At 58.8% G+C, this 12637-nt stretch overlaps 1 protein-coding gene across 22 annotated transcripts; it reads left to right on the top strand.

The window, feature by feature from the left end:
* The first annotated feature begins 315 nt into the window (after window positions 1–315).
* On the top strand, window positions 316–11974 carry EPS8L1 (EPS8 signaling adaptor L1). Of its 22 annotated transcripts, XM_030761282.2 has the most exons (20): window positions 317–420; window positions 1039–1091; window positions 2551–2591; window positions 2808–2866; window positions 3428–3589; window positions 3910–4059; window positions 4631–4713; window positions 5086–5347; window positions 5606–5732; window positions 5937–6025; window positions 6121–6195; window positions 6287–6435; window positions 7543–7684; window positions 7791–7819; window positions 9766–9895; window positions 9990–10103; window positions 10310–10574; window positions 10759–10948; window positions 11372–11504; window positions 11599–11812. In XM_030761282.2, the coding sequence occupies exons 2-20, from the start codon at window positions 1075–1077 to the stop codon at window positions 11683–11685; spliced, it is 2304 nt and encodes a 767-aa protein (XP_030617142.1). In that variant the 5' UTR covers window positions 317–420; window positions 1039–1074; the 3' UTR covers window positions 11686–11812. The 22 variants fall into 22 exon arrangements, with proteins under 22 accessions (XP_089758166.1, XP_030617142.1, XP_089758168.1 ...); XM_089902040.1 differs by having other exon boundaries at window positions 316–420; window positions 3428–3640; window positions 5606–6025; window positions 7507–7684; XM_089902042.1 differs by having other exon boundaries at window positions 333–420; window positions 987–1091; window positions 3428–3640; window positions 5606–6025; window positions 7507–7684.
* The last annotated feature ends 663 nt before the right edge of the window (window positions 11975–12637 follow it).

Genomic DNA, 12637 nt, shown 5'->3' with positions numbered 1-12637 from the left:
GTGTGCACAGAGCAGGGATGGACACCAGCCCTGGAGATGGAAAGGTGGCTCCTTCCACATTGACCATGAACAAGCAGCAATCAACTTCGCAGAGATACCAGGAGAATCGCAGAGATACCAGGAGAATTCGAAGGGGGTATTTCTGACGCGTGAAGGAGTTTGACATCGAGAATTACTGTAGTTTCTCCTGTTGTGATGGAGACAATAAGCGTTCTGGCTCCCCTGAGGACAGCCCAGCCGGCGCCCTGGGTCTGTCAGCCAGCCCCGCCCAGGGGCCACGCCCAGGGGCCAGGTTGTACCAGGTGAGTGCTCAGGTATGCGGAGGAGGGAGGGCCCTGGGAGTGAGCAGGAAGGAGAGGCCCCTGTAGGGAAGGGAGAGAAGAGCTCAGAGCCTCGCGTCTGACACAGCTTGAGCAGCAGGTGAGGAGGGGGCCCAGGGAAGAGAGCTGGGTCCTAGCGAGGAGGGATGGGAGGTGGGGACTCCTGGGTCTGGGGGAGGGGAGCAGGGGGCCCAGACTCCTGGGTCCAGACACAGGAAAGGCTGGGGGAACTAAAGTCTAGTTCTGAAGAGCTGGGGGCTGGAGATCGGACCCGAACACCTAAGGGAAGACTATGGGTCGTAGGGGCTGAGGAATTGGATGAATGGTTCTCTGAGGAGACTTGGTGTCCAAACCCTTTAGTTCCAAGGGACAAGGAGCTCTGAGTTCTGGACTCCTGGGCCCCTGAGAAGGTAAAAGGCTAGAAGACAGGGAGACAGGATCCCTGGGTAGAGGAAGGAAAATGGGGTACACACAGGTTAGGGAGCTGAATGCATGGAGCCCTGAGGAACTGGGGGTGCGGCAGTGTACTAGGTGTGAGGGGGGAGGGCCTGCAGGTCTAGATTCCTGGTCTAAGGAACAAGGGCCTGAGGGCCTGGACATCTGGGTCTGAGGGAGGAGGGGCTGGGGGCCCGGATTCCTGGTCTGAGCGGGGAGGTGCTGGGGCAGAAATCATAGGTCCTGCGATCAGGTCCGGCCTCACCTCTTTGCTGGCTCCCAGGGCTCCAGGTGGCAGGAGCTCCCCATTCTCGGCACCATGAGCTCCACCACTGGGTAAGTACCCCCGCCCACCAGGTCCCCCGGCCGCCCCGCCCTTCCCCCCCGACCCTTTCATCCACACCCGCAGCCCAGGCCTGGACACTCCGAGGACCACCTGAGCTGCCTGCTGCCAAGCAGACAGACCTGGGTCCAAATCCGGGCACTAACTTTCAGCAGTGGTGTGGCCCTGGCCACAGGACATCACCTCTTCAAGCCTCAGTCCCTCCTCCATGAAGCAGGGACAATTCTGAGAGCTCGACAGGCTAATGCACATACAGCACCTAGCAGAGCATCTGACCAACAGCAGGTGTGCAACTCATGAGAGCTGCTAGGCCATCGTTGTTACCTTTTTTCTTTTTCTTTTTTTGGCTGCGCTGCGTGGCATCTGGGATCTTAGTTCCCCAACCAGGGATGGAACCCGGGCCCACGGCACTGAAAGCACCAAGTCCTAACCACTGGACCTCCAGGGAATTCCCAGTTGTTATATCTTATTATTAAATATTGACCCTTTGCTAAAAGCTCAGGGCTGTTTATAATGAAGGGTCAAGTCTCCTGGAGTGAGCAAGGGAGAAGGGTAAAGAGAAAAGCGTGGGAATAGCTGCATGGGAGATGGAAGGGAGTGAGTTCTCCAGCCCAGAGGTAAACAAATTGTGGGGAGATTTGACTGACAAGGGCAGGAAGAGGAGCAGAGGTTTGACTAAAAGAGTTTCTCGTCCTTCCTCTCTCATCTCCGACCCCAACCAAGCTCTGAGCTGTTATTTCTGTGGAAATGGGGACTCGAGAATTCTCAGAGAAAGATCTGGCTGAAAAGAACCTGGCCCGTGGGGGTAGGAGGGGAAGAAGATAACGTTCCATCTACTCCCAATACTAATGCTATTGTAAAAAATCCCATTTATTGGGAGTTCCCTGGTGGTCTAGTGGTTAGGATTTGGCGCTTTCAGTGCCATGGCCCAGGTTCAATCCCTGGTTGGGGAACCGAGATCCTGCAAGCCACGCAGCACAGCGCAGCCACAAAAAAAAAAAAAAAAAATCCCATTTATTGAGCAACTACTGTGTGTTAGGCCCTTTGCATCACCTTAATGATGATAATAACAGTTACTAAGGCTGCACAACATTCCAACTGCATCACCTCATTGAATTCGCCCAACGGACACTATAGGGTAACCAACCCCTGTCTTGTGGAAAGGGAAACTGAAGCAGGAGAGATCGTCTCCCACCCGGGGTCTTATGACAAAGCAGTAGCTGACAGGGGATTCGAACCCAGGTCTGTGTGACAGTAGAGACCACACTCGCCACCACGAGCCAGTACCACTGCCATACTTGTCTCGTTAAAGTCCAGCTCTGGCCCTGCCCTCCCCTGCTCAAAACCCTCCATGGCTCCCCACCGCCCTCACAAGCTCTGCTGGGCACTCAAAACTCCCATGATCTGCCCCCAATTCCCATGGCCCCTCTCACCCCTCTTTTCCTTCACTAGTCCAGAAGCTTCTCCCAAACGGAGTGCCAAGTCTATCTATGGTGAGTTGAGGGGCAAGGAAGCCCCGGGCCAAGAGAAACTAGGTCTGAGGGAGGAGGTAACTGAGGACCCGAACTCCTGGATCTGATGGGGGAAGGGTTTGGGGGTCTGGACTCCTTTTCTGAGGGAGGAGGGGCTGGGGGTCTGGACTCCTGAGTCTGAGGGGGAAGGGGCTGGGAGCTGGGTCTCCTGCAGCCATTCTCCTTCTTCCCCCACAGAACAGAGGAAGCGTTACTCCACCGAGGTTATGGCCGATGTTTCCCAATATCCAGTCAATGTGAGTCTGGGGTCTGTGTTGCCACGGGGGGTCTTGCAGGAGGCAAGGCAGGCCTGAGGAGATGGGGGAGTTGAAAGCAGTTGGACCTCCAAGCAGCAAGAACTTGGGAAACTCCGTTTGCTCATCTGCAAAGTGGACTTCTTCTGCCTTGCCTCAGATGTGGGCATTCAGTGGAGGAACTCAGTTCCACTTGAATCCGCCAACTTTTCCTCTGGACCAGCTCCTGTGCTGGATAGTTGGACCACAGGGACAAATCAGATGCAATCCTGGATGAGGAGGGGTCAGACAAGGTCCAGAGGTACCAGCAAAATTGCCAGGTGCTCTAACGGAGGTAGAGCTGCTTAGAAGGAACTAGATATAATCCAGACCATTCTCTGCCTTCAAGGGGTCTAGCTGGAGAGCTAGACCCAGGGAAGACACACAAAGGGCACTGGGAGGAGGTGGCGCAGGTGATCAGAGAAGGCTTCCCAGAGGAGGTGTGCGTAGTCGCAGGCTATAAGGCTGATTCCAGGGGCTTCTCAGCCCACCTGGCTTCATCCTGGGACTCACTGCTTTCTCCAGCACCTGGTGACCTTCTGCCTGGGTGAGGAGGATGGCGTGCACACGGTGGAGGACGCCTCGCGGAAGCTGGCCCTCATGGACAGCCAAGGCCGCGTCTGGGCCCAGGACATGCTGCTGCGCGTGTCTCCCAAACACGTTGCGCTGCTGGACCCAGTCTCCAAGGTGCCACGGGGCACACGGGTGGAAGGAGCAGCTTGGACTGAGCCCACCAAGGCATGGAGAGCCCTAGGGACCTCAGGGATCTGAGTGTGAATCTTGATTCCTGCACGTCCTTCCTCTAGGAACTTTGGCAAGGGACCCCCGCCCCCTTTTTGAACCTCATTAGCCTCATCTATTAAACAGGGGCGTTATCCCTGGCCCCTCAACTTGGGGTGGAGGTTGCCCTGCGCAGTGCCTGTACGTGCTGGCACTGCTGTCACCACTTAGGAGTATCCTTGGCTCAGGGTCTCAGTTTACCCGCTGTCCCACCCTCCACCCCACAGGAGGAGCTGGAGTCTTACCCGCTGAGCGCCATCGTGCGTTGCGACACGGTGATACCGCCGGGCCAGAGCTGCTCACTGCTGCTGCTCGTGTGCCAGGAGCCCGAGCGCACGCAGCCCGACGTGCACTTCTTCCAGGGCCTGCGTCTGGGGGTGAGCGAGCGGGGGTCGGGGCCACAGACTGAGACCCTGCGGATTCCGGACCCGGAGCTGAAACTGGGCGGAGTCCGGAGCCGGACCTCCAACGGGGCGGGGCCTCTAAGACGAGGGGCACGGTGTACGGCAAAGGCGGGGTCAGGGCCAGCGGAGGGGGCGTGACCTGTAAAGGAATTCTGGGAGGGAGGGGGATTTGAGAACAGATTGAACGTAGGGTCGAGAAGGATCGAGAGGGCCGAATGGAGACGGAGGCTAAGAGCTAAGAGCTCGGACAGAACGTGGACAGAACATGGAAGTGAGGGTCTGGGGGAGCAGCCAGAACTAGGATGGGAGTGAGTGTGGTCAGGGGCGAAGCGCCATCTGGACGGGGCTTCCGTGGTTGGGGGAGGGGCCTAAGGCAGGGACAGTTTAAGAGCCGGGGGGTGAGTTCAGGGCGTGGACGTGCGTGGGCGCAGTGCGTGAACTATGACTGGACGTGGTCTGGGGCCGAGCTGAGGAATCGATCCGGAGAGCCGCCTGGGCGGGCAGTGGGTGGGTTGCGGTCGTGGCCTGACGGCGTGATTGACAGGCGGAGCTGATCCGAGAGGACATCCAGGGGGCTCTGCACAACTATCGCTCGGGCCGCGGGGAGCGCAGGGCGGCGGCGCTCAGGTAAGGCGGCCGGGCTGGAAGCTGGGGAGAAGAGACGACGGGGAGGTCTCTGGGGAGCCGGCTCCCCTCTTTGGGCCTTAGTTTCCCCAACCGAGAAATCGGTGGATACCACTAGCCTAGAGCAGAACGAGTTTTAAATGGAGTCAAACAAACCCTGTACCAAGTGTACTCCCCTCCCCTCGGTTTCTCCTCCCTCTGCCTCAGTTTCCCTCCGGAGAGGTGCTCTCCCATCCCCCATATATCGGATTTCTCCCTACCACTGAGAGCCTAGATTTGACCCCCTTGGGCCACAGTGTTTCAGATTGAAGCCCCGAATTTCTCCCCTCCCGGACCCCTCGGTGTGCCCAGCTTCAGTTTCCCTTTCCCCCGCAGGGCTACGCGAAAGGAGCTGCAGTGCCACCCCTCGCCCGCCGCCGAGACACCGCCCCTGCAGCACCGCCCGACGGTCCGCGCCGCGATCAACACGGTGGAGCCGGCCGCGGGCCGCGGGCGACCCCAGGCGGACCCCATCCCAGAGACTGCAGAGATGCGGAGGCCGGGCCGGGCGGAGGTCTGCAGCAGCGCTGACCCGACCTATCGGGACCTGGGCCCCTGCGGCCCAGACCTGGCCAGTCTGCAGGCGGAGCGGGAAGTGGTGAGTGAGGCGGGGCTAGGGCCGGGGTGGGACTGGCTGCAGGTGTGAATCTTCTGTCAGGGGGTGGGGCTTGGTTCTGGGGACTTGGTCAGACTTCTGGGGGGGTGGCCGGAGGGGACAGAATGGGGGCAGAGTCAAGCATCAGAGGGCGTGGCCTGGCCTAAATGCCTAAGCGCTCTTGGTTTGAGAGGGCTTGGACAGGGGTGATGAGGGTCCAAGATTCAGGGGTCCCACGTATCCCCCTGTTCTGCCCCCCAGGACATCCTGAACCACGTGTTCGACGACGTGGAGACCTTCGTATCAAGGCTGCAGAAGTCTGCCGAGGCGACCCGAGTGCTGGAGCACCGAGAGCGCAGCCGCAGGACCCGGCACCGGGAGGCCGGGGGTGAGGAGGCGCCACCGAGTGGCAATCCTGAACACCCCCTTCCTGTTCACTCCCAAATATCCATCCTCTCCCTTGGGTCTCCTCTTGCACCCCCTGCCAGTTTGACTCCCTATCGCGATCTCACTGGGTCTCTGCCTCTCTCTTCGACCCTGCCGGACGCTGTCTGCATGTGCCCCATCACCGCGCGTGCCTCTCTACCCACAGAGGGCCTCCTGACGCTGCGGGCCAAGCCGCCCTCAGAGGCCGAGTTCATTGATGTGCTTCAGAAAATCAAGTACGCCTTCAGCTTGCTGGTGAGGACGCGTTCATCCCGGGGCGTCAGGGGGCGAGGGGAATAACAAACCTGACCTGTCCGCGCACTAATACCAGAACCTCCCCGGCTCCACAGGCCCGGCTGCGCAGCAACATCGCCAACCCCTCCTCCCCAGAACTGCTGCACTTCCTGTTCGGACCTCTGCAAATGGTGAGACACCCCCGGCCTGAGGGCTGCCTGCAGCAGGAGGGTTCCACTTCAAGAAGGTCTGATAGCTTGCCCACTCTTGTGCCGCTGCCAGATTGTGGACACCTCGGGCGGCCCCCAGTTCGCGAGCTGCGTGCGGCGGCCGCATCTGACTTCCGAGGCTGTGGCGCTGCTGTGGGACAACGTCACCCAACTTGAAAACACGCTCTGGACCTCGTTGGGGGACTCTTGGACCCGCCCGGGGTAAGGGGCGGGGCTGGGAGGCTGGAGGAGCGGCAATTTAGGGGCGGGGCTGGGAGGCTGGGGTCGTGGTGATTGGAGAGACAGGCCTGGAAGGCAGGAGGCGTGGTGATTCAGGGGCGGGGCGGGGGGGCGGGGGTCGTGGTGATTGGAGAGACAGGTCTGAAAGGCAGGAGGCGTGGTGATCCAGGGGCGGAGCTGGCTGGGAGCGTGGTGATTGGAGGGACAGGGCTGGGAAGCAGGAGGCCTGGTGATTTAGGGGTGGGGTTGGGAGGAAGTGGCGGGGCTGTTGGAAAGATGGGGCTAGGAGGGTAGGTTAGTTGTGGGGCTTAGCTAGAGGGTGTCGCCAAAGAAATTGAAGTTCAGGTGGGACTAGGTCAAATGCCACGATCCGATGAGGGAAGGCGAGCAGCTTTGCGTGGCGTATGAAACTGTCTGCTGAGCCTCAGACAGCAGCTACCCCCTTTGGTGGTGTGGCAGTGCCGGTGGTTCTCTCCTAGGCAGGCCTGTCAACTCCAGGCTCTGTGGTAGTAATTTGTACCCAGGACCTGTCCTCTTAGTCACTCACCTTTCCCCAAGGAGTGTGTTGTTTCCTCTGTTTAAAAAAGTTGCAAAAATAAATCTTAAAGTTAGGTTTTTCGTAGCATGATTTTAAAAAGAAAACAACCTCAAACCGGAATAAAAGGCAGGACTTAGAGGAATGGAGTGAGGCTATGCCGAAGAGGCGGGCTTAGGAAACGTTTGGTCTGTGGTTTTGGAAAGGGGGAGCAGTCTTTGCGCTTGGAGGCTGAGAGCTTCAAGGGAGTAGGTGCAGAGCTAGCTGCTGGGCTTAGGGGAAAGGGACGGGATGTGTGTAGCTAGAAACACGGTTTGGAATCAGAGGTGAGATTCAGAGGCCAGGGCGGAGCATGAATGGAATCAGGGTATTTACAAATATAGTTGATGTCGTGGATGCAGCTTAGAGGCAAGGGCAGGGCTTGGCAAAAGGGGGCAGGATTAGAATTGTTGGAATAGAACGAGGCTTAAGGGGAGGGGGTAAACTTCATGAGGTTACTGACAGGGAGGTCATACCAGGATCCCTGAGGATCCCTTGCCCCTCCTTGGCTGCAGGATGGAGCTACCCTCAGAGGAGGGACCCCCATACAGACCTGAGTTCTACAGCGGCTGGGAGCCCACAGCCACGGACCCACAGGGCCGCACCTGGGAGGACCCAGTAGAGAAACAGCTACAGCACGAGCGGCGCCGCCAGCAGGTGAGGCTAAGGCTTAAGCTCCCCCAGGTGACACAGGGGGGCCGTGACTGGGAATTCTGGGGCGCAGGCCGGGCCCCACCTGATCTACTGCTCTCATCTCCTGCAGCAAAGCACTCCTCAGGTCGCTGTCAATGGGTGAGTCGGGTCAGGTGGGGTCCAGGACGGGTGCGCCCTGGGGGGTCCCAGCGCTGACTCCGCTTCCCCTTTTTTCTTTTTCCTTTTGTCTTCCCGGCTCTTCAAAGGTGGGTGAGGTGGCGATGAGGCAGGGGCCCGGGCTGGGACACGGGGGAGGATCAACGAGGGAGGGAGTGGGGCCCAGACTTCTGGGTTCTAGGGAGGAGGGAACTGGAGGCCCAGATTCCAGGGTCTAAGGGAGGAGGGTGCTGGGAGTGGGTAAAGTCTGAGAGGGACCCCTAGATCCCCAAAGGTCTGGAAGAAGGCAGTTTGGTTTCCCAGGGCCTGGGAAGCTCCCTGCCTGGGTCCCTATATGGACAGAGTCCTGTGTGTTGGAGAGAAGACGCTGGGGAATTAGATATTGGGTTTTGAAGAAGAGCTCAAGTCTGGTGCTTGGGACCCTGGAGACCCAGGGAAGTAGGCTTGAGACTTAAAGGGCCAAGGGGCAAATTTCTGGGAAAGTTAGGAAGTGGTAGTATCTCTGGGCTCCTGAGAGAGGTAAAGGCTGGGAGGCTGGACCCTTGCTTTCCCAAGGCTGTAGAGCAGTTGTCTCAGTCCCTGCTGGGTGTCACACTGGGACCTTTTAAGCATGAAAAGGTCGAGGAAATTAAAGCTTGAGATCTGGACTCCTAGGTCTCTGGAGGAGGAAAGAACTGGGGGTGCAAATTCATAGTTCCAACAAGCAATGGTGGTGCAGACTCTTGGGTCCCGGGGGAAGAAGGGCCTAGAGGAGCTAGGATTCCTTGGGCATGTCGGGGGGCAGATGGGAGGGAAGCTGCGTGGGATGAGAAGACAACAAAGCCGCAGGTCTGGAGGAGCAGAAGGGGGTCTGGGTGAGGGCTCGGGCAGAGAGTCTCAGCAGAGACGGCGGCGTGCTGGGAGCTGCCGCCGGCCCCACACAGGGGGTGCCTCGGCCCTGAAGACTCCCCTCTCCCTTGCACAGGTAGGCCTGATCTGGGCTGAGGTCCCTTTTACTGGGTTGTCAGAGCTAAAAGTCTGCTCCCCTCCCCCCAGCTGCCTGGTCTAGCGGACCCCCCTCTCGGTGTGCTTCTGAACCTTGAGCTTGACACCCACAGCTTTTAACTCACCTTTTTTTTGCGCTTCAAGTTCTTTGCGGAGGGCAGGAGGGGAATGGAAATAATAATCCCTCCCTGAAAGAGGGAGAAGTCTGTGAGTTTGTACAGGCTGCCAGTTAGGAGCTCAGGGTCATGGGAGCACGCAGGTTCACATCCAGCTGTGTGCAAGTAGAATGGAATTACTCAGGACATGAGCTCTGGGGCCAGCCTGCCCGGGTCCCAGCCTGACTACACCTCTTCCTTGCTCTGTGACCTTTACATCACCGTGTCACTTGATATCACTGTTCCTTTCCTGTAAAATGGAAATAATAATTGGGTCTCTGGAGGGAGGAAGGAACTAGGGGGTCCAAACTCATGGTTCTACCAAGTGTTGTCTCTAGCATCAAATCAGCTAATACATGTAGCAGACTTTGAACAGTGTCTGGCATGTAATAAGTGCTATAGAAGTGCTAACTATTGTTTTTATTATGTTTATGAGTTATCATTATGCATGAGTCAAGTACACAGTAGTTGCTCAATAAATAGCAGCTGTCTCTAGCTGTGTAATCTGGGGAGAGTCATTCTATTTCTCTGAGCCTGAATGTTCTCATCTGTAAAATGGAGCTGATGCTAGTACTCATATCATGTGCCTACTGCATGGTGCCAGGCACATAAGGAGCACAATATATTCAAACCGGTATTACAATTTCAAACCTCTGTTAACAGTATTAACCGGCCTCCCCTGCCTCGACCCCTGCTTGGCTTTAACCCCAGCTCACACCAACACCCTACAGTCCAGAGCAGTGGAGCTGGCTACCTCCTTACCCCGCAACCCTTTCCCCTTCTCCTCAGTCACCAAGACCAGGAACCAGAAGCTGAGCCCCAGGGGCTGGAGCCGGCGGGAAAGTGGGTCCTATGTAATTATGACTTCCAGGCGCGCAATAGCAGCGAGCTGTCCGTCAAGCAGTGGGACATATTGGAGGTCAGAGGAGTGGGGGATGGGGTGTGGGGCTGGGGGGTTGGAGTCCACCCAGCCCTAGCTACAGACACAGCCTCTGAACCCTTCCCTCTTCCAGGTCCTGGATGACCAGCGCAAGTGGTGGAAGGTTCGGGACCAGAGAGGGCAGGAGGGATATGTACCCTATAATATCCTGACACCCCACCCGGGGCCGTGGGGGGGCCGCAGCCTGGTGAGCCAGGGCAGACTCCTGGGTCTTGAGGGAAGAGGGGCTGGGCTCAGATCCTGGGTCCTGGGAACAAGAGGCGTGAGGGATAAGGGGTCAAAGTCACTGGCAGAGGAAGTGGCTGAGGATTCGGAAATTCACCTCCAGGCGAAGGGGACTGGGACCCAGTCCTCTTTCCGATCCAGGTGCTCTCCTCTTTTTCCCCTCTCCAGGAGAACAGCACTCCCTCTCCCCCTCCACCACCAGTGTCGGCCCCGGCTCCGGCTCCCCACCCCCCACCAGCGTCCGCCCTGGCTCCGGCTCTCCCTCCCCCGTCAGCCTCGGCCCCGGCTCCTCCCCCCCCGCCCCCTCCCGCACCAGTGCCGACCCTGGCTCCAGCTCCCGGTGCCCGACCAGCGCGGACCCAGGCTCCGACTCCGTCTCGGTCTCCCAGGGACAGCTGCGAGAGCCTCAACAACTTGGACTCCGGCAAGAAGGGTGAGTGGTGGGGGCACCCCTTCGAAGGAGCGGTCCTTGTCCTCGCTTTCCAGGCAGAGAAACCGAGGCTCAGAAAGAGTAAACGGAGTCCCGACCCATCACGAGGACGCTGGAGGTCCCCGACCCTCTGAGCCCAGGGCCCTTCGCCCTGAGTCCCCCCTCCCTCCCGGTTTCCCGCCTGCAGAGAAATTCTCCCAGATGCTCAGTATCAACGAGGAGCTGCAGGCACGCCTGGCCCAGGGCCTCACAGGCCCCAGCCGCGCAGCCCCGGGGCCCCGCACCCCGGAGCTCCGCGCCCCGGAGCCGCAGCTCAGCCCGCGCTCCAACGCTTCGGAGGTCCGCGCCTGGCTGCAGGGCAAGGGCTTTAGTTCAGGGTGAGTGTGGCAGGTGCCGGCTAGGGGACCCTGAGATACCGGCGCTAGGGGCGGAGCGCTCCGATTGGCCCAGAGGGGGCATGGCAGACCACGGGAGACCGGGATTGGTCCAAAACGGGGGTCTGTCTGATAGCAACTGTGACTGTCGGGCTGTGATTGGCATGTTTTTCCAGGCTCCGATTGGAGTCTCTAGGGAAGCCCCGCCTCCCTTGGAAGGCAGGCCCCCCCCACCCCCACGGCGCGCTATGATTGGTGGATGGGGATTCAGGAGCCATCAGCAGCGGCCGCCCCCCGGCTTGAGAGCTAGAATGCTGCTCAGATTGGACAAAGGGCTAAGCGGGCGTAAAGTGGTTGGTGGGGCTGAGGAGACTTGAGCCGTGATTGGCCAACAGGCCTGACTGTGCCCTGGATGCCCCTGCTCAGGACCGTGGCCGCGCTAGGCGCACTGAGCGGCGCGCAGCTATTCTCGCTGCAGAAAGATAAGTTTCGGGCGCTGAGCCCCGAGGAGGGGGCGCGCGTGTACAGCCAGATCACAGTGCAGCGCTCGCTGCTGGAGGTGAGGCGGGCGCTCGTCCTCGAGCCCGGACTGGGGAGGGCGCTGAGGTCTCTGCCTCCAAGGTCCTGATTTTCCACCCCCACCCCCACTCCAGGACAAAGAGAAAGTGTCAGAGCTGGAGGCGGTAATGAAGAAGCAAAAGAAGAGGATGGAAGACGAGGTGGAAACGGAAGTCATTTGATCCTTCCCCGCCCCTCCGCTAAGTTTCCAGGAAGCAGCCCCGCGGGAGAACGGACTCTGCAGACTGCCCCCACCAACGGAAGTAGATCCCTCCAGGGATCGCCGACCTGTTCCAGCCTTGGTCTTATCCCGTCCGGTTAGATAAATCGGCCCGTCCTTAATGGAGTCTCCTAAGAAGTGCTCTCGTATTGGCCGAGAACGGGCACTGAGACAATTTAGGGCAAGTGCTTGCGCTCGGGAGCCCTGTGTATTGTGATAATGCTACCCAGTCTATAAACAGCCTCCTCTTAGCAGGCGATGTCAACTGCTGTCCCTTTTCTACCCGGGTACCAGGGGCCAGGAACCTGCCCCTCACCCCAGCAACAGCCTCACAGGAAAGGAATCTAGCAGATGTCCCCACTCTCTTTAGTTTCTTTCTCTGAATCCTCCCAACTCAGGCTTCCTCCTGACCTCCCAGCCTCCAGTCTGTCCTCTAGTTCACTCCAGAGGGATCTTCTGAACACCCGAGGCCCCAGTCCACCCCTTGCTCAAAATCCTTTTCTGGCTCCCCGTCGCCGTCTTAGCCCCATAGCCTGGCATTCGAGGCCCTGAGTGGTTTGGTCCCTACATCTCCAACCTCGTCCTCACCTCCTCATCCCCAGTGCATTCTGGTCCTGCCCTTCTCCACACACTCCCCAAACCCCTTCAACCACTGGAGTTCTAACAATGGCTGGTTTCTGCTGGCTGGAACGATTCTCTGCCTGTTGAAATCCTATTCAGCTGTCCTGACCCAGCTCAAATACCCTCTTTGGAAAAGCCTGCCCTCATCCCCTAGGTTAGTCTCCCAGCATCCACTTTTACACCTTGTTCTCCACCTCCAGCCAGGGGTCCAGCTACGGAGAAGTGGCTGCCTCCTGAATGTGTCACAGGCTTCCCGGCCACTCTTCATCCTGTGAGACGACGGCCTAACAGGA

This window comes from Delphinapterus leucas, chromosome 20, assembly GCF_059928025.1.
Source record: "Delphinapterus leucas isolate spDelLeu-1000000601 "Yukka" chromosome 20, BTC_Dleu_Yukka2, whole genome shotgun sequence".
In the NCBI taxonomy this organism is placed as follows: Eukaryota; Metazoa; Chordata; class Mammalia; order Artiodactyla; family Monodontidae; genus Delphinapterus; species Delphinapterus leucas.
This window is presented reverse-complemented; position numbering and strand designations above follow the sequence as displayed.